Here is a 27,744-nt window from a genome sequence, read left to right as displayed (position 1 = left end):
ATGCAATACTTCCTAATTTGTGGCGTTTCTATGGAATTGACCATTGTCTCTTTCAGCAACACAATTCACTGCTGTACTGCGTGATTTGCGGATAAGAACGTTACCAGACGACCGGCCTCCACAGAGCCCTGATCGCAACCCTATTAGGGACGTTCCTTGACCATCTGAGGTGAAGGTACGTCCGCGCCACAACAGTTCACGACTTCATTCCCATTGATCCTGTGGTACGTTTGTGGAAAGTATGCCCCGTTCGATGCAGTCATTGCAGCGAAAAATGAGGGTCCTATATCTTATTAAGGTGGGTGCGACGTCTATTTGTTTCTCACACTATGATGTACTTCGACCCGAGTGTATATTCACAGGCATTCATGTCCTGTGTGATTCGAATCCAGGCTCGTGGTTCGAGAGCGTAGACGTTATCAACTCGAACAACCATACAGTAATACTGTATGGTTGTTCGAGTGGCCTGTATGATAACAATAGTGATTATCAGAGGTCATTATTTCACACTGAATTACACGTTTAGAATTAATTGAAACCATCCATATGCAAGGATTGGATTAGACTATTAAAAATGTAACTTTATTACAAGACGTCGTCAAAGAAAAAAAAAAAAGAATATTAAAATTTCAGTAACTTTTGATTAAGGCCAGTCAGCCAGCATTTTTTTTTTTTTTTTAATTCCTGAGATCATGATACCAATAAGAAACAAAGCGAATCATTTGAAAAGCAGATAAAAATAAATGTTTGCATTTAAATAAACGTAGTAAATTAGAACGCCAAAGGGTTCAGAGAAATGTTTTAATATGAAAAATTCTCGTATTGTTAATCACAGAAGATATTAGGAAGTCTTTGCCTTAAAGAATCAATGGAACCTTTTGCATGCTTCATTTCGCGTGTTTAAAAAAAGAATGAAAGAAATACAGTTTGAAATTTCCTTTAAGACAGATAAAAAGAACTTGCTATTAATAAAAGAGTTTTTTTTTTATCCGAACGCAATTATGTGCAGCAACGTTAGCGCAGAGAAAATGCTAATGCAAAAGAAAGAAAAGGCCAAAGTATTATTAAATGAAAATGGAAGAAATTTTGCCAAGTTACTATTATTTTCTGCGTACAGATTTAATTTTCGAAATTAAGACTGCTAAAGATGGTTGTGAACTATGTCAGAAAGATTTTCTTTGTATTCTGGATTGTAATTTTGGGTACACTTTCTTATTCAATATCCTTGGCAACCAGTAAATGTATTTTGTGCTAAGCAGTCGAGTTTTATAATGATGCAGAAAATTTCAAATTAACAGGCTTAATTATTTTCCCCTATAAAGTGTATTAGTAGTCTGTTGCTAAATTAGAAGCTGGAAAATTTTCCCCTATAAAGTGTATTAGTAGTCTGTTGCTAAATTAGAAGCTGGAAAATTGCCTCAGGATATCGTTTTTCATTACGCTCAGGCAGGTATAAAGAATTGTGTCTCAGTAACTTGTAGAGAACAGTAAATTCAAGGCTATTGTGAAAGGTCCTTTTCTGTATAACTAAAGTGTGAAAGAATCAATCACAATGTAGTTTATAAGAATGCGACTTTCAGACAAATCACACAAATACGAAATTAGTAATTTGGTTAAAATAATTATAAAAATTGCATCATTAAAATTAAAAGGTGTATTTATAAAACGTTAAGAAAAACTCTTAAAAATTTAAATACTGAAAAAAAATTAATTATTTTTTAAAAAATATTTATAAACTTTATCATACTGTTAGCTTATATGTATATGCATTATTAGAAACCATTGGATTATAAAAAAAAAGGTTGAAGATCCTTACTGTTCAAGATTACTTATACACATTCAGAAACTTAAATACTAATCTCTCTTCCAATTACGCTTTCTCAAGCTTCAAAATGTTTCTCAACTAAGAAGTTCAACGCATGCGGTTTTAATTAAAGATCATGATAATGAAACAACCTAATCGCGTACCACGCACCTTTCCTTAAATAAATGTGATAATCTCGATCACATTCTGCTTCTGACAGTTCCAGGCTGTCTGTTGTGTTGCCTCCTAAATAGGCCCGATCCAATTCTTCTGTGTTGCTTTCATCATCAGATCCTCTAGCAAAGAAAAATGTTATTTAAGTAGGTTTTCGATACTTTTTAAAACTACCACTGATTGTTTAAACAATTTGATGATAGAAATCAACTGATGCATGCAAATTACAATACGTTTTATGGTAATCAATATTATAACAAAACTTTTCCTTAATTCTATTTCACACACTAGAGGTCGCTCACGACTGCTGCAAAAAAAAAAAAAAAAAACAGGCGATGTTTAAAGATTTGAAATAATCTATGGCAATAACCACTGGGTGTTTTTAGCGAGACATTTAGAGGTGCAGGAGGCCATCCTGAGGATAACGCATCACCACCAGCTGTACATGTCAGCAGAAGACTTTGATAAATTGATTTTTAATCAGAAATATCAAAGCAAACCGAAGAAGTTTTTCGGCCTTCTTAATACCACAACTGTTGACCAGAATTTCTGGATTTTCTTTACTTTTTTTATAGCATAAATAGATAGTTTTTGATAAGATGAGAGTTATATTTTTGCACAAACAGTCCAAGAATTTTCTCATATTCGCTTTCAACAAAAAAACGAGAAGAAATAAAATTTTGTTTGTGTAAAACTGTAATGCCTTTTCTCCTATCTAAAGATTTACGATTTCTGTTGCTTCTTACCTCGTATACGGCAACAACTCCTACATCAAACTTACGTCAACACTTGGACGCATTCCATACTTGAATTTCTATCCAAGCACGTTTACTTATTTCGGGTCACTTTATGGCCACATGCGTCTGAAAGCATTTATTGATTCCATTGCAGGCTAGTTGCTCCTACGTGATATCGGCCGTCAACAAGTGATAATCACATCGTAGAGCGCGCGCTGCAAGTAGATTCTCGTTCCACTGCTTGCACCATTGGATTATATGAGATATTCAATCTAAACAACGCCAGTAAAGTTATATTTCTACTATTATTCACAAAGGTAAGTTTTTTTTTAATATAACGAGTCATATATCTTAGTTTCATCGACAGATGGCGCTCACAAAACTTACTTAAAAAGAACGCCATGGAGAAAAGGATTGCGGTGGCAACTTGAATTAAAATTTATAGCAAATATTCAAGATTTTTTCAGCTATTTGATGTATTGAAGAGCAAGTATATTCAGCTGTCTTTCCGAAGTCTACGATTTATGCGATAAAAAGGTCCAAAGTTTCTCCCGAACGTTGGAGTTTATTCTTTTTAATCCAACCAATTATAGTGAATGCATTTTATAGAGAACGTATATTTTAAGTCGTAGTATTGAACTATTTCTTATTCATCTTATGTAAACAAATACAATTAAAGAAAATCTATAAAAACATATTGCTTCACAAGGACTTTTTTGCAGTTCATTTTCTGTCTACTTCAGAGGACTTTCTTTTGCGTTATAAACTCGGCAATGTTTTTATTTCTTTTTCGTTCACTATCAGGATGATATAAAATCAATCCCTCATACTATAGATCGTATCTGTGTGGTGCGATCCCTGTTCCAACTTATACCGAGAGCTTTCAGAAGTTTTTGCTTGTTATTACTTCGAGCAAAAGTGGCGTTTTTAGCAATTCAAATCGATTTCAATAAATGAGATGTTCCATTTATGGATGAAACTTATTCATTTATGCAAACGATATTTATCCGGACGAAAGTAACTCGAATCGGCTACGTGAAATCAATACAATAGCAAATCTCTTAGTAACTAACGTAAAGTACACTAAGCCATTATGTAGCAGTTTTGCTCGGGCGACCTCTAGTGGTCCAACCTGGAATTAAAGTTCATCGAACTACTCGTGTATCAAAAAGTCCTAAACTTTAATGAAAATACAACATCATTAAATAATTGAGAATAGATTTTTAGTCTTTTTTCCCCGAACAAGAAGGCTTCTCTTATCACCACTTCCCTACTACATTTCAACCTTCGAATTAAAAAATATAAAATTTCGAGAATTGTTGCAATATCTTTCCCTTCATAACAAAATATTGTTTCTAAAAAACCGGTTATTAGAACGGAATCAAACCTGTTAGAATATAAAAAAATAATTATCATAAACGAATGTCTTTTACTGAAACAAATATGATTTGGATATTTTAAAATTATTTATTTTATTTATTACAAGTAACGACACCAGTAAGTAAATTAGATAATTTATATTCATATAAAGTAATTGGAAATACAGATTGAATAGTTCATTTTAGGGAATATGTTTTTCGTTAACTTTAATGGTAACATCAATAACATTTTCAATCGTGTACAATACAATATAAAAATGCTTCTTCGTCTTTCATTGTTTTAGTTTCACTCAGCTAGTTTTAGTGATATCGAAATAATTTTCAAAGCGTTTTATTTTATAAACAATTATCTATTTTTTGTTAATTTTGTTTGGTTAGTGCATTCTTGTCAAAAACAAGCTTGTACTAACCAAACAGAAAGAATTAAATACACGAGATTTATCTATTTCTAAATTCAAACCTCCCTGGTTTGAGTCTGGAAATTTGGAAAGTTTATTTCCAAATTTCCGAAATTTGGAAAATTATCAAATTTGGTAATTTGGAAAGTATATTGAGAGAGAAGAGACCACATCACTGTACACTTGTGTCGCTAATGGCCACACAGCGAAAAATCATCAGCAGATAACAGAACTCGATACCTTGAATAAACTGACTACTTTCGAATCCCATTGATGAAGCTAAGGATATTTATAGGGCTTTACAACTGAATAAGAGCTGTCTAGTTTCATGTATTTTTTTATTTTATTGAAAACTGATATTTTTCATCAAGCAGTTGACTAGTCACTTACCACATGAACTCTATGGGGATTGCACACTAGGGGAGTGGACATAGAACTGTCTCTGTGTGGTAACCACAAACGACACAGCCTTCCCATTGCAGAAAAACGAGAACACCAATTTAAATCCTTCATGTTTTAATCTCTCTACAAACTTGCTCTTTTGTAGAAGGTAATTCGAATCCAGAAGGCGATATTTAAAGACCTATTCCTCCCTTACCTCAATATACAGTACGTTTTAGTCGCGTCATTTTCTGTCCTATCTGTATATTGTTGCAATAATAATGGTTTATTTCCCTCCGTATTTAATGAAATTAATCAAGAAACTATTTAGATTGAAAGAATAACCTGAGAAAACTATACACAGAGTAAGAAATTGTACTTCTGGAATAACAATAGCAGAGAATTAGAACTGGTTACAAGCACGCTGTGTATACGATGGGGGGGGGGGGGGGGTCAAAAGTTCTGATAAACACCTAGAACAAAAATGATATTAAAGCAACTGATATAACCACAACGTAGAACATACCTTAAATAATATTGCATTAAATTGTAATAATTTGTTCTTTTTTTTAAGGATATATAAGAAGATTCATCAGAGGTTTTGAACAACTTTGAGAACTTTCATATGATTTTAAAATAAAATTTGCACGGTTGCCGAGGATTGCATAAATCATAATCTCTGTTCTACAAACGAATGTGAAACTTCACCATTAACCTTGTATTGGAATTCTGCAATACCGAGGATGATGTTCTCGCATCGGATGATGACATTCATCCAGATCGAAAAAAATCAGAGTAATTATCGTATTGAATTGACCATACAGTGGAACCTCGGTTGTCGAACTTAATTCGTTCCCGAAGAATGGTTTCGAAAAACGAAACCATTTCCCCATAAGAATGAATGTAAAATGGATTAATCCGTTCCCGAACCCCAGATGATTGTTTATTTAAACTTTGACAACAGTACTTCATGCATAAGATCGTATACAAACATAATGAAAATGCTTAAAATATTACATAAAAAGAATAAACACAACAAATAGATAAAATATAGACGAAAATTGATCGCTTCTTTATTTTTGAGTATTGTACAGATCGTTGATTTTGCCATACCGAACTGCATAGCAAGATCCGAGACACGAAGGCCATTTTCATGTTTGGTTATGATTTCTTTTTTTCATTTCTATCGTAGTTCTAACAACTTTTCTTTTCGCTTTACTGCTATCACTATTCTTCTGCGGCCCCATGGTGACTTAATAATAAATTATGGAAAAAAAAAAAATCAAGAAAACTCACTGCAAATTCGAGCAAGTGTCTGCACTGAACGAAGGCTGCCGCGTAACTGACGCTTTCCCGCCTTACAGCTCAGCACGCGGTTGCCTGTTCGGAAACCGGGGCATTTTTTTTTTTTTTTTGTTCGGAAAATATGTTCGGGAACCGAATTGTTCGACAACCGATGTTCCACTGTATATATAAAAAATTATAACAGTTGTTCTCAAACATCTGTTGTAATATCAGTTAGTATAAAAAGTGATGTCATCCTGAAAGTATTAAATTGAATAAAAATCCTATATCTACTTATCAAAATCTTCAATTTGCTACGTAATTAAGACACTAAATGAATACTATATGTATTATTATATGTAATAATAGCTTAGTGGAAAATACATGCTGTAGTTTTCAAAATACATGGTGATTTTATGGTGATTTCGCATTCAATTCTAAATCTACCAATAATAATTAACTAGCAAAGAAATGTATAAGAATATATATTTATTGAAATATATAAATCATATATACAATAAAATATTTTAAGTTTTATCGGTAATTTAATTTAAATCAATGTTTTACTCAGACACCTCTTTGTTTTACTCATTAGATACATATTTTAGAACGCAAGCACTAGCTTTGGCCAAAAGAGAAAAAATCCGAGTAGTCCTTTTTAGGACTTCCAGGGTAACAATTAGCAATGCTGAACCGAGGAAGTAAACTGAGGTTCGGCTGTTGCTGTTATCCTGGGTGTGAGTTTTTGAGTTTGCTCCCTTAGGGTTTTTGCCTTAAGGGAGCACCTTGAGTCTCCGGGGAAGGTGTTCTCCGGCACGGCCCGCTGAGGGGTTCTTGCCGGTGAATTAAATTAAATTATTTTCCTCGGAATTTGAGCGGTTCTGCTTAAACGGGGAGCCCGTCGGGGTGCTTGGACGGGGCGGCCGTCAATGAGTGGAACCAACGCTGAGACATGGACGGTCTTTCGCCCACTATGGAGTGGCCTAGAGATCGTCCGATTTTTTGAGATTTTACTTACTAATCAGGGTAACAATTAGCAATGCTGAACCGAGGAAGTAAACTGAGGTTCGGCTGTTGCTGTTATCCTGGGTGATGAGTTTTTGAGTTCGCTCCCTTTGGGTTTTTGCCTTAAGGGAGCACTTTGAGTCTCCGGGGAAGGTGTTCTCCGGCACGGCCCGCTGAGGGGTTCTTGCCGGTGAATTAAATTAAATTATTTTCCTCGGAATTTGAGCGGTTCTGCTTAAACGGGGAGCCCGTCGGGGTGCTAGGACGGGGCGGCCGTCACTGAGTGGAACCAACGCTGAGATATGGACGGTCTTTCGCCCACTATGGAGTGGCCTAGAGATCGTCCGATCCGATTTTTTGAGATTTTACCCTTTACTTACTAATCAGGGTAACAATAACAATTAGCAATGCTGAACCAAGGAAGTAAACTGAGGTTCGGCTGTTGCTGTTACCCTGGGTGTGAGTTTTTGAGTTTGCTCCCTTAGGGTTTTTGCCTTAAGGGAGCACCATGAGTCTCCGGGGAAAGTGTTCTCCGGCACGGCCCGCTGAGGGGTTCTTGCCGGTGAATTATTTTCCTCGGAATTTGAGCGGTTCTGCTCAGTGGTCGGGGAGCCCGTCACTGAATGGAACCAACGCTGAGATATGGACGGTCTTTCGCCCACTATGGAGTGGCCTAGAGATCGTCCGATTTTTTGAGATTTTACCCTTTACTTACTAATCAGGGTAACAAATGGCAATGCTGTAGCCAATGAAGTTTTAACTGAGGCTCGGATATTGCCGTTACCCAGCCATGACTAGAGCTTTTTAGCTCAATAACACCCCATCCACACAGATTTTCTTCATTCAGATGACGGGATAAAGAGTCAACGACTCTTTATCCCGTCCCCGTGCAAGTAACAAAGACGTCCACACATCCCAACGATTTGGTTCAACAAGCTGCAGCATACGAGCCAACGGACATATTTAGATATAGAAGACCAAAAACTATATTAGCCTCCTATAGCGATACATAATCTCCATGCCCATTCAGGGCGAGCAAACTGCTCGTAAATTTTACCCTCACTGTAACCACGACAGATAGCGGGGAATATGAAAAGCATTTTGCTTCACCCTTAAAGAATAAATGTCAATTGTCAATTAAATGAAAAGCGGTAGCTGGGTCTTGACTACAGACACATAAGTCTTTTTTAGAACTTTCAGGGTAACAAATGGCAATACTGTAGCCAATGAAGTTTTAACTGAGGCTCGACTATTGCCGCTACCCAGCCATGACTGGAGCTTTTTAGCTCAATAACACTCCATCCACACAGATTTTCTTCATTCAGATGACGGGATAAAGAGTCAAGGACTCATTCCATCTCCCAGTTCTTTTAAGAACTTAAATGAAAAGCAAGCTCAAGTTTCATAGTGTGATTTTCTTTTTTGACTACTTGTATTAGAAACAATAACACTTTTGTAGGAATGTTAGTCAAGTGAGTAATATTTCTTAACCTACTAGTTTCACCGATTTTTGCTATAATATAATAAATAACGTTTCCGAGACATGCGCATTGTCTCGCACAGTACTAATTTTGTATGAATTAGAACTGTCAGTAAAAACCTAATCTGTTACCTTCATATCGCTTACCAATTGTATCCCTGAAGATGCCGATAGCAAAAATCGGCGAAACTAGTTGGATAATAAACATTACTAACTTCGCTAACATTCCTAAAATGTGTTATAGTTTCGTTGACTAGCAACATTCTTGCTTTGTGAGAGAGCACTACTGTTATGTTCTTGAACCACAAAAATTACATCAATTACGGGGTATAGATCTAATAATTTAGACTTAATACCACACTGAATAGCTTATTAAACACAAACGTAAATATCCTTTTACCATCATAGCTGATGGTTTTCTACGGGAAAAATAACTTCCCTTTGATGATACTACTGAGATAAAACTTTTCAAAGTTTAATTTCAAGAATATTAGTGCAGGTGAAAAAAAAAAAAATTTAAATTACGGGATACAATCCCATCAGGTACAAGGAAATATTTATATTTCCCCCTCTTTTAAGAAGGATATATATATATATATTCCAAGAATATGCAAGTGTTGAAGTCTTGAATGAAAATCAGCTTTTCGAAGTAAAATTAGTAAAATTTTTGTCATTCAGGAGAAAAATCACCGCTGATAATGGATTATTGTCTTGCAGTATTCGGTAATTTCGATGTTTGTGATTATCTTTTAGAAAGAGGTGTAAGTTAGGGATTCATTTCGTTTCTCGAGTCTCGAAGTAAATTTTTCAAATTAAATCTCACACAGAAAATATAATTTATTACTTTCGTTCATTAATTTAAACCAAATAACTGCATTTGTGAAACATTTCTGAAATTATAAGAGCAGTATTCGTCAGCCTGCGTTTTGCTGTCAAAGTCCACTATTATTTGGAGGAGATAATTTAAAAGTACGTTAAAAGTTAAAAGTACGTCATTTATTTCTTCTCAATTTATTGAATTTTTATCATTTGTTTCTGCTTCTTAATCTTGCTCGTCATCTGAAGGACTTGAGGGGAAATATTGTCAGTCATTTGGTCAACATAGTCCATCTTTTCAGCAATCCTAAAACAAGTTACTGATATCATTAATGCATTCTGAATCCTGTAAATGCATTAGCAAGAAAATACGACAATTGGAGAAACGTAAGCAGTTGTCAACACTCACTCGTATGTATGGCTCTTAAGTTTCAATTTTTGAACATCCCTAAAAGAGATTTTACAAAAAATATATTTTTATATCATCATTATAGCAAGTCAGTACTGGTAAATCATGCTTTAGATACCCCTTTACAAGATTACATGCAAAAATTGATATGCTATATAGAAATTATTATAATTGGAAAGACCATTGTTAGTGTTAACAGCAACGACGTGCAGTTTCAACCTCAACAAGTATGACTATTAATTTGTCTAAAACTTGGTCTAAAAATGTGTCTCTCAACTCCTACGTAGCAACTGTAAAATCTTTTATTTGTCCAACATCAGAGGGCGCCAAGAGAGGACTTTTAGTCTTTATAACAATATGAAGTATTGTTACAGAGACTAACAAGTATTTCTGCTTTGAAGATGGTTAAAAATCCAGTAAAATGCACTGTTAGTCAGTAATAAATATGTTATTTATTAATTTAGGTTTGTATAATAACATTAAAGTGTAATGAACAACTACCGTTGAACGTTTCCATGTTCACGTTTTATCCCAAAGGGGGGGGGGGAATATTTGCTGTACGACGTCATTAGTCTTTTTTTTTTTTTTTTTGGTAGTGTTATTGCTACGATCATGTGAATCTCTAGCTTATTTTCTTAAACTGCTTCCACAAATCACTACTGCTTAAATAATCATTACAAATTTTGAAAATCTGGTTGAAATTCCTTGTAATCCGTTCATATATAAAACTGATAACTATAATTATTACAAGAAAAAATAAAAACATAAATAACGTTATAAGATGAATAACTAATTACCAACAATTAAATTAAAATCTGAATAATATAATAAACATACAGAATTAGTTGGATTATCTTTTATTATGCTATTTCGAAAATCCTTTGTAAGGAATTAACAGAACTATTATGATATCGCACATTTAAAAGTATGTTTTTTTTTTAAATTCTTTGAATTGTTAAAGAGATAATGTAAATTATATTTCAATTACTAGATTTTATTTATGATATCTAATTTTTTAGTCAACGGTGCAGTATGAATGCTTCACATATGTCAAAACTATATTATCCAGAAATGAAAATAAAAAATATTTCTGACCGTTAAATTGCAAATTATTACAAGTGAGGAGTCCTCTGAAACCTAATGAAACAATTGCTTTGAGGGAAAAAAAAAACAGCTCCTGGAAGTTAAAGAATAAAAAAAAATTAATTTTCTGAAAAAAAATCACTCAAGAAGTTATTGTTATTTCAAAGGCAGTCTGCACTGGAACAAATTAGACTAGTCGTTAAAGGAGCTGACAGATGATGCCATCTATTAAATTAAAATAAATAAAAAAGCATTTATTTTTTTAGGCAAGTTAATTTAACTTCAACAATTAGATTCATGGACAGATATCATCCTAGAAAAAAAAGATTATATTTACCACCTTTCTCAAACATTCGAAGAATTAGTGAATACAACTGTGGTTGACAGAAGATGTAATGAAAATTAGACTATGGAAGAAAAGAAAAAACATAATAGCGACTGAAAATTAAATCTCGGTAATGATAAAGAATATTGCTAAACATTTATGTGAGAACACTTTTTTTCTTTCTTTTTTTTTTGGAAATAAATGCACTTCCTCAAAATTTATTTATAGTTTACGCCCTTAAAAGGTATAGATGATATTTTAAGAATGGTCAAAATATTCAATTTAGATAACAAATAAAATGTGTTAACTTATATAAATGACTATACTTAACTTTGCGAAAGCAACTTATATGACGTCACTTCCGTATTCGCTCCATATAACAAAACTTATAGGAGCTGTAGCGGAAATGACTATTTATGACAATGAGTTTTTAGAAGCAATCTTTAACTTTTGTTTAAGAAAAAATAATTAAATTAATGTTTCTTCTATAGTAAATATTGGTTGGATAAGATTAAAAAAAAAGCGAACGGTAACATTTAGGTACATTGTGACCACAGACAAACTGATCGTAATTGAGATTCAAATATTTACCTCCGTTCAAGACGAGCAAATTCCACAATCCTCTCAGTGCGCAGGTCACCAAACAGTTTTAGCTGATTTAAAAAAAAAAAAAAAAAAAAAAAAAAAAAAAAAAAAAAAAAAAAAAACGTCTTAACACATAAGAACCAGTGATCGCTTTAAGAATGAGAACACACACGCAGGATGCTGCATTTTACAATGATTGTGGTTTTATTCATCAAACACAGAATACGTGACGCGATTGGATGAGTTACAAAGGTAATGTTTGAAAAGAAAAAAACCATTTCTTCGAGATACAGACGCAATCATCATCTTCAGTGGAAAACAAGGGGGGCTGGTGGCGATGAGAGAAGCGAAACAAACAATAAGAATATTGAAATTCTTTTGTATCACTTCCATCTTGATTGTTGGGCATTCGGTATGACAATGTGAAAGAAAACTATCTTTATTGTACCAAACGAAGCATTCTGTATTCGGATTGTATTTCGTGAAAGGGGGGGGGCGAAGATGGAAGAATCTAATACCATTACGGTTTCTGATTATCAGAAGGTATCTACCAGGAAGAAAAGGCAATTCAAAAACAACGAAGTGCCATTATGTAAATTGTTCTTGTTGCAAGATATATCAGTACTGGAATACTTCCAATGTACATACAGCGAATCGCGCCTTTAGGCCATAGAGAAAGGTTTTCTTCTTTCAAACACTACAGATCCATGTAGAGTAACAATAGCATAGCTTTTGTCTAATCCGCCTATCGAAGGTAGCAATCATACGTGTATATTACAGGGTGATTACATCAATAAGTAGCTTCACAACCAAAACTGTCGTTTCATGAACTTCGGAGCTCCAGCTATCGGCGACTTTCCAAAACTGTCTGATAAGGAATAAGTTGAAATGCCGATTATTTATGAAGGGGGTCTGAAGTTGATGCGAATGTTCTACCTTTGATTACTTGAGTTATAATTATTTTAGATAGTTACACTTAATGAACCGATACTATTTTTATTTCATATGTGATACATGATTAGACAAAGGAGTTACACTGCGAGCCTGGAGAGTTCGTTCCTAATCTACCAAGAATCATAATAAATAAATAAACCTAAAGACCGGAAATTATAATGCGTCATATTAGTGTTTAAATATATGTTAAAGATAACAAGAAATTTTATACTTGGTTTCTACATCTTTCTCTCATCCAGAGATTTTTATCAAGATGGTCAAGCACCTTTTATCGACTTGTATATGACTTCTGTATAACTTCAACCTTGGTATCTCTTCCGGGTCAGGCTCTCACTGAAGAGACCTCAATAAAGTTCGAAACTGGTCTGGGTAGTGGCCCTTCCCATAATACACGCCTGAAAGGGGGTGTGTTTTGCATTATGGGATACATAATAAGGCAAGTGATATGAAGTCATTAGCCTCTATATACAAGTAGCTTAGACGTGAATATATTTCATGCGCAAAACTTTGTTTTGCTTACTTGGGAAAAGAATTAAAACCAATTATAAAATTTCTTGGTGTCTTTAACGTATTTCACACTCAAGGTAAAAAACTTCCTACGTATATTGGATCAGTCAATGTTTTAACATTCATGGAGTATCAAGCTCCCTAACACTCGAGGTGCAGGCTAAATTAAAAACACCGAGAATACTTAGAATAATATTGCAAACTTAATCTTAAAATACAAAATGTAGAATCAGATCTAATTTTCTAACAGTGGAAGATTTCATCCAAAAACTATTGATTGAGTTGGCGTAAGGAATGCTAGTGATGGGGGTTGGGAAAGACCGACGAAATTTATAAATGAGTGTGCAGATGAAGCGTCTTGCCTTCTCTTAAATTAAATTGTTAAGAAAAACTTCTTGCACACTTTGATGGCATCGCGTGAAAGAAATGTTGAAATATTGAGTGCAGTTTAAGGAAATTAGTAAGAAGTGCTCACGGTCCAAAGCCTCTGACAGTGCTTATCGACATACGGGTGGCCGTATTGGGAGTAGATGAGTCATTTGATCTCCACACTTGGTTGCCTTCCTTATTCTTACAAGCGTTTGATATCGTGTAGTATCTCACAAGAAAAATCTTAAAACATCCACTTTCTGTCCTTTCTCCCCCCCCCCCCCCCAACGCTTCGCTCTCGTGCTGCCACGACCACGAAGATATTGCTAAGCTAACAGAGAAAAGGAAGTCGCCCTGGCACGAGACGCCAAAGCCATTAACTTTTCCACCCGGTTAGCCACAATACCATAATCTGTAGAGGTAACTGCTTTTCAGGAAAAGACTGAAAATAAAAAGAAAGAAAGAAAAAATGTGAAAGATACTTCTTTTTTGATGAGCTTACCACCAACAGTTAATATCAGCCAACGTTCGATGCCGTGATAGGATTAAGAAAGATATCAATCAGCAGCGCCATCTAATGTCAAAAATTAAACTTTTTTTTTTCTTTTGTAAATACTTGCTGGTAGAATCTGTTTCTATCTACGTCGTTGCATTTATTCCGTAAGGATGATGTCAAGAATAAAGGACGAAACTTTATATGTTCATGAACATTATAAATTCCCAGTTGGTTCACGCCTTCGTAACAAAAAAACGCCAGTACCTTCTCGAATGAGAAAAGAATTATTTATATTTGAAACTCACAACTGACGAGTATTTCACTGTCAATTTTTTTTTTACGTTAAATTCACTTCTCACAGGAGACTTCGTTAGTAGGACTTTTCGTACATTCAACCTTTCACTAAGTCCGTATTGAAGTAACTTCTACAAATTCGTGATTTTTCCCTAGTCCCAGTTTTTTTCTTTCTTTCTTTTTTTTTTTTTTTTTTTTTTTTTTTTTTTTTTTCTGCGTCGGACAGTCTAATCAATTCAAGAACATCCTCTGGAGGCACGTGCGACACATGTGTCGAACAGCCACGTTCTTCTTATTATATATATTTTTTTCTCATGTTGTTTCTTGTTGCTACTTCAACAAAAGGCAGCGTGAAGCTTCCGATACTACAACCTTTTTTGGATGCGACGCACAACCTTGTATGACGGATTCAGTGTTGCCTAACCTTTCGCGTGGCAGAACAAGAAATATTGGCAGAACTATTGTCGTCATCCACTCTTATCTAGAAATGTATAACTCTTTTTTTTTTTTTTTTTTTAATATTGTGCTTCTCTCCCGAAAGTTTTCCAAGAGTCGCTTTACTCCAATGCACACCGTCTGACATTAAAACAATAAAGTTTTTATTTCTACAGTAAAAATTGATGAAATCTCCGATTTGTAATAAGAACATTTTTTTAATTATTTCGTTGTCTTAAATTGTACAAGTCTCATCTTAAATTCACCTCCTTTTCTTCCATTTCATTTTCATGTTGTTAAAACAAATGAAATTAGTAAAAGCTCAGCGCATGCTATGACGTAACAATATAAATTGTAACCATTATTGCCATTAAGCGAATAAAATTAATGGAAAGCTTAGCACGTGCTATGATGCAACAACGAGTCAATCATAAAAAAAAAAAAAAACAGTTTTAGCAAACATAACTGTTATATGCCAATTAGCAAAGTACTTTTCAGACCGGAAATATTTCGTTAAATCAATTAACAAATATATTCAAGGAAAAGGAAATTATAAGACAAGTATATGCTTTATTGATTACCCAAATAGCCGCCAGACGGCATTTTTCTAATTAGCATTACAGAAGGAGACAAAAAAAAAAAAAAATAGAAACTGAGTTCAAGTAACGGCTTCTGTACAAAGATTGTAATCGATTTTGAAAAGCGTCATGCTGTGGAACCATACTTAGGCGAAACGAGCCGTAAATATTGAGCCCTGCAGCGCCAAGGTGTAAGTAGTTTTACTCCTGTGTCTCGACATTCCAACCTACGCTTCCTTGGGGACGACAGACCTAGAAGCTATGTACAGAGATAGGCGGAAAGTTTTAAAATATTAATAAGCTCAAATATATACCTCAGGTTTTTAAGCTTTCTAGGCCACCCCAATTCTAGGAGCTATTTGCTTCTGGGAATGTTGGAGAGAGAGAGAGAATTTAACGAAAAAAAAAAAAAAAAAGATTTTATAGCACATTTGAAAGCACTTCTAGTTTCGATGAGATAGTGTGGACTCCCGGTCTAACCTTGATACAAAAATTTAACTGTTTACAATAGAATTTCTCTCCTATAAGACACCCATTAACTTAGATACAGCACCTATGTGTAGATAGGAATTCTATTCCCCATGTTCTTAACAATTATTTGTGTAAACTCTGACGCGTTCATGGGCCATTCTAAGGTGAAGTTGTACGTGATAAAATGCATATGATAAGAATTATACGATGCAAGAATAGTGGCTTAATTTAATAGTTATTAGTGTCCGTAGGGTACAGAAAACACAGATATGCTATGCATTATTTCCTTGGGCTGTTCTAATAGAATTATAATCACTAATTAGATTTGTACCATAACTTACTAAATACATTAATAAGCAGACACGGAAATAGATTGTAATTAGTTATTTAGCTACTAAAACGAAGTTCAAAGTCGAGTGTGGCTAATGGAATCTTCCCTCCTGATGGATTGTAGAGCGACTAAGATTGTTCTGTGTATGGCGAAGCAATTAAAACTCGTATTCACGTCTATTGTTCTCTGGTACAATACTTTTTAAGAAAAGAAAGCAATCTTCCAATAGGAATAAGAAATATCCCACGGAATGAGAACATTCCGCTATAATAGAGTTTTTGTTTTCTGTTTTGTGTGCGTGTTTTTGGAAATTTCACTCTTGCATCACGGAATTTGATTTAATTAGCGAAAACAAAGAGGGTGTCGAGAATAATAATGTACGAAAATATTATCTGCTTCCTAGTTATATTTGGCATTGTAAAGGTTCACAACCGTAGAACAAAAATAAATATAAATATATATTGGCTTACCACTTAAAATGCTCTTGTCCAGTGTTATTCTAATTAAGTTATATGAAAAAATAAATGGTGTACTTTCCAATCTCAATAAGAAAATGAATTTTTTTGGAAATAAAATTTCTATAATAAAGATATATTATGGTGTAATTAATTATAATTATATTTTAGAAGTTTTTAATCTTTATCTACCTGGCCTCTTAGTTATAATACATTTGATAATTAAACATGTAATCACTGTGGCTGATTGGATGTATTACGAGTTTAATGGTACAATTATTAAGACTATAATATACCTCGAGTTTTAGCATACCTTACGTTTTGAAATATTTTCCGATGCGGAGTTTATTGACATCCATAATTGATCAGTTTCAAACTAACTACGGTTAAAAAAAAATGTATCAAATCCATGCTGCTTCAGCGATCACACACATGTAAACGGATGAGCGAAGCGAACTAGCTTGCTAACTCATAATCAGATAAAGGACGCAAAGTAAAAAAAAAAAAATAAGAATCTATCGTTAGAAAAACTTTTGCTACGAAATACAAACCAAATAGAGGGCAATAAATTCAGTAGAGAAAAAAAAAACGTACTTTTCGTACTAACAATGGTTACTAGTTCTCACAACACTGGCATCTTATTAACAATGGATGTAGCAGAAGTAGAATCCATTGTCGATTAAGCTACCTAAACAAAGTGTAATGAGAACATAGAACTTTGTTTGAGAGATCCGTAGACCACTAAATTCCTATTCTATGTATTATGAAATACAACTGAAGAGTTTTTTACTTTTCTGTATGCGCCACCTGGTGACTTAAGTACCTAATATAAATATTTCAATTCAAGACCCAGTTATCCGCACAAATGGAAATAACAATAATAGTTAATAAAATTTACTTTCCAAGACGCACATGGAGTAGACGTAATAAAGAAAATTCCCGTGAAAAGTATACGGACGAAGAATCTTAGTGAGCTGAGATTTTAGTTCGACTTTTGTTACTACCTCAATAAAAGCATTTCTTAATCTATAGAGTTTTTCGAAGTGCAGCAGTAACGTCCTTTTTGCGAAACTTAAGAAACATTTTGTATTTTCCAAACAACACGCATATAAAAATGAATGTGGAATGACAATGGGAAAAGTATCCGGACTGAAATACAAGAGTTCTGTAAACATCGATGTAAAAACTGGAAATTAAACATCCTACGTCATATTTCTCGAGACCAGAATTCACCGCCCCCCCCCCCAAGCATTGCCATAAAAATATGTACAGCATTCTTTTCTTGTACTTGAACATATCCAAATGCACGCATTGTTTCTTAAAAACAAGGATATTTCAATTATGCTTAAAAAACGAGTTTTTTCATGCCTCCACCTAATAAATACAAGCTGGGATGAAGTAATTAATTTGCAGAAATAAGACCTAACAACATGCAAGAATTAAATATTTCGTTTTTCCTCATTAAACTGTAACCACAATGAAAAATAAGGAATGTTTCTTACTATGGTTGGTCGATAGTAAAACTGATAAACAAAAACGTAGATATTAAAATCGAGGGTGGATCCGAACATATTTTACAGCCATCTATAAAAAGAAACTAAAATAAAAAGAATATTTTCTACACTGTGGATTGCGTAAACAGTTACAATGATAGGCCATCACGCCCTCTACAAACGACTCCCAAGGAATGATCAAATTTTACGCAAAATAATAGAAAAAAGGATTCCAATAAGATAATACGAGAATGCACGCGTTAGTTAACATGTCCCCATGCTTACGGCACAAATTTTCTCATTTGCATTTTAATACTCTAATCAGTCACCCAATTTTCGAGCTTCAGTTTAACCTTTGAACCTCGATAATGAACTTACATCCAACAGTGCGTTCGGATTTCCTCTCCACTCGAACGACATTTCCATTTTCTCTCTCCCCCTACTCAAGTTCATCGGTAACGATACCTTCGTCCAAGGACAAATCAAATTTACCGACAGCAATCTTCCCGCTTCAGTTGCAATCAACCATACCCACTTCCGTCAAATCAGATGTCATTTTACGACGGAGCAGCTGTACCTACCCGTCTGACAATGGCATCTCGGAGTCGCCTACCGAACTGGATTTCCTATTCAACCTCTGCAAACGATGTGAAGGCAGTCGCTCGACTACTTTGGTCTCCGGTTGTCTCTGATGGTAACTGCTCTGTAAGGCGTATCGCTCGTGCTGGTCCTCTGTCTCTGAAATGAAAGCAGCACTTCGTCAGCTTTTATCTGCTAATGCAAAGTCCCGTGGCCAACAAGGTTAAATATTTATATATTTAAAAAAAGTGAAAACGCATTCATTTTCAAAAATTATTCCTTCATATAGTTTAAGAGAACCGCTTCAGCTAATCTTGTATATTATTAGATTATAATAACAAACAAACCTTCTGAACTAAAAACATCATTGTTGTTCAATAATACATAGATAACGTTCAACTGTTGCATGTTAAATTAAAATGGCGACGATAAAGCCCCTCCCTGCCTCTTCAGAGTTCATAGAAAATAATCTGTTTTGACTGCTCTACTTCAATTTGCTGCTTTCTAATTTCCCACCATCTTTTCAAGTCAGAATTTCAACACAATATCTCAATTATAGTTATATAATTTATACTGTAAATAGGTGTATTAGAGAAGCTATAAAAAACTTGTTAAAACTTTTCCTTCTTCAAACAATCTTCTCTAGTTTATAAATATTTATTACACTTTCGATTATTTTATAAATATTTCTACTTTTTATCTTCAATTAGAACCCAAGTTGGAATTATAATCCATGCAAAACTAGAAGAACATGATACCAAAGTTATTTATCCCGATTGAGAGCACGCATATTCCTGTTCAAATTTATCCTTTATTATGTTGCTGATGAATATCACATCATGAAATTAAAAAGAAAAAAAAATACTGTTGTATTTTTATATATATCTTCTTTCATTGCAAAACGCAGATTCTGATATATAAGTCATTCTTTTTTTTGATTATTTTTCATATTTATTCTGGCGGTGAGTTTACAATTTCTCTTTAGTATCCAATTGTGTTGCACTTTAATGTTTTTTATTAAATTCGACAAAAGTACTATCAAGCTAAATATTGCATATCTGTTTAACAGTTTCTTGTTATATATTCCTCACGCCTCTGTTTAACAATTTCCTCTTATATCTTAGTAATAAATCTCTTCACTTTCCTTCTATTTATGAACAAAAAAAATTAACAACAGTCTCCTAAACCAGATAGTTCATAATCTTTCTCTAGTTCCTATTGTACAATTTACATTTAAAAAAAAATTAGCGTTCTTAATTGAATTCAAAGTAATTATATTTTGTTTTTCTTCCAATTATGGAAATTTATTCCTCTCTGACTTTTATAAATATTTTCAGAGTTTTATATATAATATTTGGTTTTCTAGCTAGCCATTCTGGCTAATTTTGTATTCATCCTCTATATCCTGCTTTTAATGCGTCTATGATCTTGATTATTTGTAACTCTTTCAATCGCAGACACGCCTGATTGGTTTACACTTCACTTTAAATTATCTGTTGCATTCAATAACGACGTAATAATGCACATTTAACAATGCAGGAATTCCTAGCAATCTTCAGTGTCATGTTAAGTCAACAATGATGTAGCTTATGCAGGTGAAAATAAATGCTCATTCTTTAGGATGAAAACAGACTTGAGCACTTTTTTCATCATCATTAGTGTAATCCAAATCATGATCATTTAATAAAGATGCTCACACTATGACACACACACCTCATTGAAAAGATTTTAATACCTGCTACAGAGTGCATTCATTTGCAGCAAATGATTTATTCTATTAAGCCATATAACGCTAGAATATAGTTATCTATCGCTACGTGCATATTATAATCAGGGATGCTTCGCTTTATCTGGAGGTCGTGACCTTTTTTGGTTACTTTTTTTTTTCTCTTATCACTTCGAAGTTTTATACGTGCATTAGTTCCCAAAATGATTCTCACACTAAGTCGTTAGCTTTCTGCTCGTCTCACAGCCATTAAGAATATTTGTCAATTTCAAACGCACTTCAATAATTTCGGCTGCTAACTGTTTGAGCCCTATCTGTCATTAGAGTCATCAGTAGACGTCAGTTGGTGCGCGAGAAATAAAAAAAAGAAAAGAAAAAAAAACACTTTTTATGTCATTGCCATGTGGCAAGTCATTTGTCATTTTCACCAAAGGAAAAAGTCTTTAATATTATCAGCCCCTAAAAAAATATAATAATTTTTTCTTCCTTTTTTGCATTTTAGTCGTTGAATATCCATAGATGAACATTTTATTAAAATCATTACTGTATCTTTTTTTTGTTTTTACAATTTACATAAGTGTTTCATTTCAAAAATCCGTAGTTATTGCGATATTGCTTGGGGACACGTGTCAACGACTGTGAAAAACCACGCGCATGTAACTATCACACACGAAATTCATCAAGTGAGCTAGATAATGGTGTAACAAGCAATAAGAAGTGTTCCGGGCTGAGATAACAATTACATCAAGTCCTCTATTGTGAGCAGAACACGTGCTGTTTGGGTTAACCTTGCTTTATAAGGCTTCACGGATTCTTTCTTTTTATCTATTTGATGAGAAGCCCAAGAGAATGCTTCTATGAACAAGAGAAAGAGAGAGAAAAACGAAGGAAAAAAAAAAAAAATTCCCAGCCAATTATTTCTTTAGTTCTTTAGGGAATAACTGTATCCTGATATGTCTTGAGACGAGGGATGGACGGAGAAACTAATGAGAAAATAGGTTTCGGTCATAACTGACGCTCAATTGATACTGATTAAATGTTCAGTTTCTTCCGGTTCATGCGGGATTCTTTAGAGGGGCAGAAAAATATTGATCCTGAAAGTTTTGATTATTTCGATAAATATTTGTTGTTTTATCATTCATCAGTGTCCTGGAAGTAATGGACAATAAGGTTTCTTATAAAATTGAGCTCCGGTAGAATATCACGTGATTTTTAGAGACGCCTCGAGCTGTTTCCTGTTTCTAGAAAAGGTGACATTTCTTAAGAAGGCCGATGCATCATTTCCTCTCTGTCTGCTGCAGATATTTCACCTAACATTCGTTCTACTCAATCATCCAAGTTTTCTCTGACAACTCTCAGAAAGGTTGAGTCCAACAGACGCCTTAAGATTAAGTAGTTAACTCATATAGCGAAACAGGATGCTAGCTTGTTTGTCCTGAAGAAATTCTTTAATTCATCTTAATTTTTCCGCTACATTTATCAATCCAGTGGTGGTTTCTGAATGATTATATTTATGATATAAGTAAACAGATTTGTTTTGGATTAAAAAAAAAAAAACACCTTTCACCGAGCAAAGAAACTTCGGTATCTATCTTAAAGTAACCATATAAGTAAGAAATCATTTAAAAAAAAATCATCACATAATTGGTAGCTAAAATTCCCGACACTAACCTGTAAGATATGGGTGTAGCGGATCAGTAAAAAGTGTTTGGTAGTCGTGCGATATGGAAGAACACCTGTTAGGTCCGCAGTACTATAAAATAAAACATCAGTAGGTGAATATACAGGCATACACTGAATTAATCTTTATTTAAATTACACCACAATAACAAGCTATTTTAATAGAACAATATAACTGGTCCCTTTCTCTATTATTCTTTTATTCTACTGTATATTAACTTCCGATTATTGAAATATACTCAGTCAGGATCACGAGCTTCATTGTTGTGAACGAACTCTATTGCTGACTATCGCAAAGCTGCATTGTTTGAAATAAGCAATTTCAAATTTTTCAGATATTACAATTCCTATTCGCGTACAGCATATAATAGAGGGGGCTTTCTATGTTCGGATTTGCATATGAATTTGAAGAAATTTAAATAATTCAATAACAGTCAACTCTGTTTGACCTCTTGAACCAAACACAGATACACCACCTTATATTTATTAACAGCGTGTATGTTTAATGCGCTATCAACTACAAATATATATCTGATATTCATACATGGAACTTTTTTTTTCTTTCGCTTTCATCTCGTTTGAATAAATGCAGTTGCGTAATATATTGATTACACGTGGCTTTGCTAGCATTCACCTTTGATCAGGCAAACACCAACTAACTTTTCCACGGCGTGTATCTTAATCCAATTTGTTCCGTTGTCTTACGAATCGTAGAAAGGATCTGTTACATGACGTTATTCTAAAGCGAGTTTTGATATTTGTGGACAAAAATAAAAACGATTAACAATGGGAGTTTCAAGAATTCGGTTTTCCAGAAATATATTGGGACAGCTAGTAAAGATTGCGACAGTTGTCGATGTAATTTTTTATGTGACCTTCTACTCAACAAAAGTTATAAGCCTGTGGCAAGCTAAGGATTCTTTATTATTTTAATGGATTATTAAAATTATCCTTAAACAAACAGCTGAAACTTACGCTTTAAGACAAACATCTCTGAGATTTTTATTTATAAGTGCTGAAAGAGCACTTGGATACTTAAAAATATCGTAATTATGTTTTACCTCAGTAATGTGGTTTATTTCATTTCTTTAATTTTGTCTGGAGACCACCTTCACCAATCCCATGGCGTCTCATTGTAAACCCTCTACAAAAAATATCTGTAATAAGTTAAAAAAAAAAAAAAAAAACGGACAATCTCATTTTTGTAGTTTCCGTATCAAGTAACGCTTGAACAGTATTCTATAGCTGGCCACCAGGTGGGGCTTTTGTTAATCGTACTCAAAAATATATTGGTTTGTTTAATTCTACATGTAACTAGACAAGAAAAAGACATTAATTGAATTCTAATGACTAAAATACTAATTAAGGTGTTTAATTTAGTAACGAAACTGACACAACTCGATTAGTATGAAAATTATGAATGTCGCTATAGAAAAATAAAAAAAATAATAACCAACAGAAACAGCGATCAATAGATGGCGTGAGTTTCTCTCTATGAATTATAAATAGTAAACTTTGGAATATATCGCAAATGAATTAAAAGATAAGGAGTGTAAACTATCAATTTTGTGCTTCGAAATCAGCAAAAATCATTTTAATTATGTATACACCTAATTGCTATAAGGAAAGAGATATTTTTGAAATTGTATCGCTTAGCAACCTGATCACTAATCACCTGACATGACAACAGCGTACAAAACGTTAATACAAAGATCTATATTTTCTCCTTAACGTAACCATCATTGGAATTTTAACAGCCTATCCATATCCGAAATTTTTTTAAAAAGAATTCTTCACTTTTCTCATTAATCATAACAGCCTAACCTATTTTCCGGTATAATATAAATGCTTAAATGCGAATTTCGATAAAGCAGGGTTGTCAATGAAATTTTATACGTGAAATATGGTTCTAAGGTATTACCCACATTAAATTCTTCCCTTAGCAGTTTTTTCTCTTCTATCTCACCTCGTTATTTGTCTAAACCTGTTTCGTATATCAATAAAAATGAATAGATCGCATTATTAGTACATTTCACTTGGTTTCCATGGTAACAGTGGAATCCGAACCACTGCGCGTGCGTACTTAATCGATAAATCTTACATGCAAAAAGTACCAACAGCTGGTCCATGCACAACGGGGTGCGATAAAGAATAATATTCGCGGATAATGAGTCAATGAATATTGAAGACATACACATACACACACCGTAAATATTTGAATATGTTAAGCTGTATAATAGGAGAAACGTGTGTTGAATGGATAATGAGGATGATTTAATAACCAAAATCTTATAAATCTTAGGCATGTGCGATCCTTCCATTAAGTCGATTTGCACGTTCCTATGACGTGCATTAAGATATTAAAATACTTTTGTTTTATTGAATTTTCGCGAGAAACAAAAAAAAAGGCTTAAATGTATGATTAAAGAAATAGCCATTTGTAATATCCAACAATGCACACGAAAATCTGATTAAAAAGTACGCGCATGCGCAGTGTCCAGTTTAGGAAGTAGCTTTTTTTTTGTTTGTTTGTTTCACTTATTAAATTGTGATTCATATGGAAAAACGAGATATTTCATTTAATAAAGGCTCTTTAACACTTACGTTCAAAGAAATATTATAAACTGGGTTTCATAATCCGAAATCCCATTTGGACTTTTGCCTGAGAACAAAAGTGGTCTTCCCAATATCACAAGCTGTTGCTTTTCTTGTTCTAATTATAACAAATATCATTGTAACTTGATAATCTTTTTTCTGCGAAAATTGTTTAGGTATGTAGTCCTCACAAGCAAGACGAAACATATGCACAATGTTTTATTTTTTGGGAAAAAAAAATTATTTTCACAGTAAGTTAAATCCCAGCGACCGATTTAAAGACGTTAGTATAAATTACAGTCAGGAAAGAAAACAATGTAGAGATCGAGTTCTAAACCAAATAAATTGTTTCAAATGCAATTTACGTATAAAGATTAGTTGGAATTAAGTCAATGCAAATAAGGACACTTGGCCATAACACTTTACAAGGCACTCTGCAGAGTTTAGTGGAAAGTTTGTTCGTTCAACTAATTGGCGATTGTTCTCTTTAATCGAGTTGGGCAGAAATATTTACAGTAGTGACGGAGAAAGTCTAATACACTGTCTTTGTATGCGGAAGTGGCGAAATATATCATTGTTAACTGTAGACACTTAATTGCGCAATTGAACTTTGAACTTGGAGATAGGTTTTTGTGTGTCAATGTATCGAGGAATAACAATTGAATTAACGTATTTGATTTTTTTGGACTATTTCAGAGATATATATGCTTAGTACTTGGCCATGTTACAGTCGCATTAGGAGATTTAATTTTGTAAGCGACCGCGGCCTCTGAGATCAATCCAGATCATGCAGGGTTAATAAATGCTGACATACTGTGTTTATTTTACGGGGTAAAAAATACTGAGAGCATAATTAAGAGTTTATAGCCTTCTTAATGTGAGATATTTCCGTGGGGGTGTCACTATTTAAGTGACACCCCCCCCGGTACGATCTGAACCAATCCTGGATTCAGTATATTTAATAGTAGGCCTTCTTATGACTTCTTATTCACACGGCGAATAAAAAAAATTCTTGTTGGAAATTTTTCCCCAAGCAACACGAATCGCATTCAAAGCATCATACATGTGTTATCTTGCGGAGAATTAAAAAAGTCATTTTATTTAAAGGCCTGTGTTCTACTTTAAAACTTTTTCTTCGTTTGTACTCGAGGTTTAATGACCTTTATCAGCGGGCCTTTAATGTAAAGTGGTGGAAAGTAGACCTTTGAGTATGTGGGACAATTAAAATGCTACTGCTAATTAAACCCTGAGCACAATTAGGGGCTCTAAAGGCTCCCAGAAGTGTTTCAAAGAAAATTGTTCTCTAACCCAATCGTAGAACTTTTAATATTTCTTCTCCTGCAAGTTTTAACGCTAAAAGTACTTACAGTTAATATAATACATTCGTATTCTCCTTTCGTAAGAATATTTTCACTGCTGTTCTCCGTTTTTCGCATTAGATAATATTTATAAATAACTGTCGTCATAAGTGTATATTTATTGAAATAAAATTTTACAGTTTAAGATCAAGTATTAAGATATACTTTTTTTAAAATTTAGTACACCACTTATTTTAAATAATATCATAACTATGATAAAGATCACATTCACGTTGTATTGATATTAATTTTAATGTAATTTTAAAAATTAACAATATTTATTTAAATATTAAAAACATTTATATATTATATTATATGTTATTTATATATAATATATGTTATATATTATATATATTATATTATATGTTATTTTTCAGCGTATAGTGTATTTCTAAAGAAATTTGGTTTTAATTCCAGCATGCTTCTGACCAAGGAGGAAGTACTCTGACAAAAACAAATAAATAACTGAAAAAATCCTACTCAAGGATATATCCTTAGAAGTTGATGAGTTTAAATATCCGAGGAATATCTTTGATAAGCATGGAGGATTATATCAAGATATTAAAACAAAAATTGCAAAAGTAACAACAGCACTCCAAAAAAATAAACCATTATGAACAGATAAGCTTACAATTACAAGGTTGTCTTGTTGATGCATTTCACTACTATACGGAAGTGATACTTGGTCACCCCCTCAAAGAAAAGAAAATGAAGAGCTGGCATTTGAAATGAAGTGCTATAGGCGATTCCTAAAAGGTACCATACGCTGATCATCTCAAAATATTTTGAAGCAAGACAAATAGTTATTTCGCTGGTCCACGCTGATTTTCAAGATTCGAAGAAAACTCATCTGACTTTGTAATCAGCAGATGTAATGGTCTCTCAAAACATTCTTGAAGGACTTATTCCAGGAATAGAAGAATAGGCAAGACCTAGAATAAACTGGATAAACAATTGGAGAGGTGCTTCACTCACAGAACTGAACGCGATGTGTCAATAAAGGACTGAGTGAAGGATTTCTGTAAGGAATATTTCTTGATATCTGTTCGACAGTCCTATTGAGGGCTATGGGAAGAAGAAGAATTATAAACAACAGTATGAGTGTTAAGGTTCAGGACCACGAGATGGCGACAGGTGTCTCTCCTCCCGTTAATGTTTTGGTTCATCGATAGTTAAAGTTCATTACCGGTGATGACATCAAGGAAATGTTGGGATAAATGCGAATAACTAGAATAGTTATTGTTAATAAAACAATGTTTAAAATATCATTAACTCTACGCTGTTAAATTAATAAAAGTATGATTCTCATCATCTTTAAAAATAAATAAGAGTTTATTTATAGCTTGCAGTTTATGATATTTTTAACCAAACCAAACAGGTCATTAAAAGAAATTCTTCGTAAAGGGAAATCTCAGTCATTACAACTGCTGAAGATGATGAAGGGGATAAATAAGAAAAAAGAATATTTGGAACAACATATTCTGGAGAGATCATTCACGATAATCAACTACGAAGGTTGCAATGTGATCACTGGATTTAAATGACCTACTAAAGCAAAAATTA

At 33.6% G+C, this 27,744-nt stretch overlaps 1 protein-coding gene across 1 annotated transcript in view; it reads right to left on the bottom strand.

Annotated features, from left to right (window-relative positions):
* LOC150094686 (cell adhesion molecule Dscam1-like) overlaps positions 1-27,744 on the bottom strand; it is a 314,713-nt gene that overhangs the window by 4,315 nt on the left and 282,654 nt on the right. The window contains exons 23-25 of the mRNA XM_090411113.1: positions 22,220-22,301; positions 18,825-18,981; positions 1,976-2,100 (exon numbers count right to left, since the gene is read on the bottom strand). Of these exons, the coding sequence (XP_090267239.1) occupies positions 1,976-2,100; positions 18,825-18,981; positions 22,220-22,301 (364 nt within the window). The remainder of the gene's footprint in view (positions 1-1,975; positions 2,101-18,824; positions 18,982-22,219; positions 22,302-27,744) is intronic.

This window comes from Typopeltis vanoorti, chromosome 21 (assembly GCF_054136105.1).
Source record: "Typopeltis vanoorti isolate ZY-2024b chromosome 21, IOZ_Tvanoo_1.0, whole genome shotgun sequence".
NCBI classification, from domain to species: Eukaryota; Metazoa; Arthropoda; class Arachnida; order Uropygi; family Thelyphonidae; genus Typopeltis; species Typopeltis vanoorti.
The sequence above is the reverse complement of the archived record's forward strand: the minus strand, read 5'-3'. Positions and strand labels throughout refer to the sequence as shown.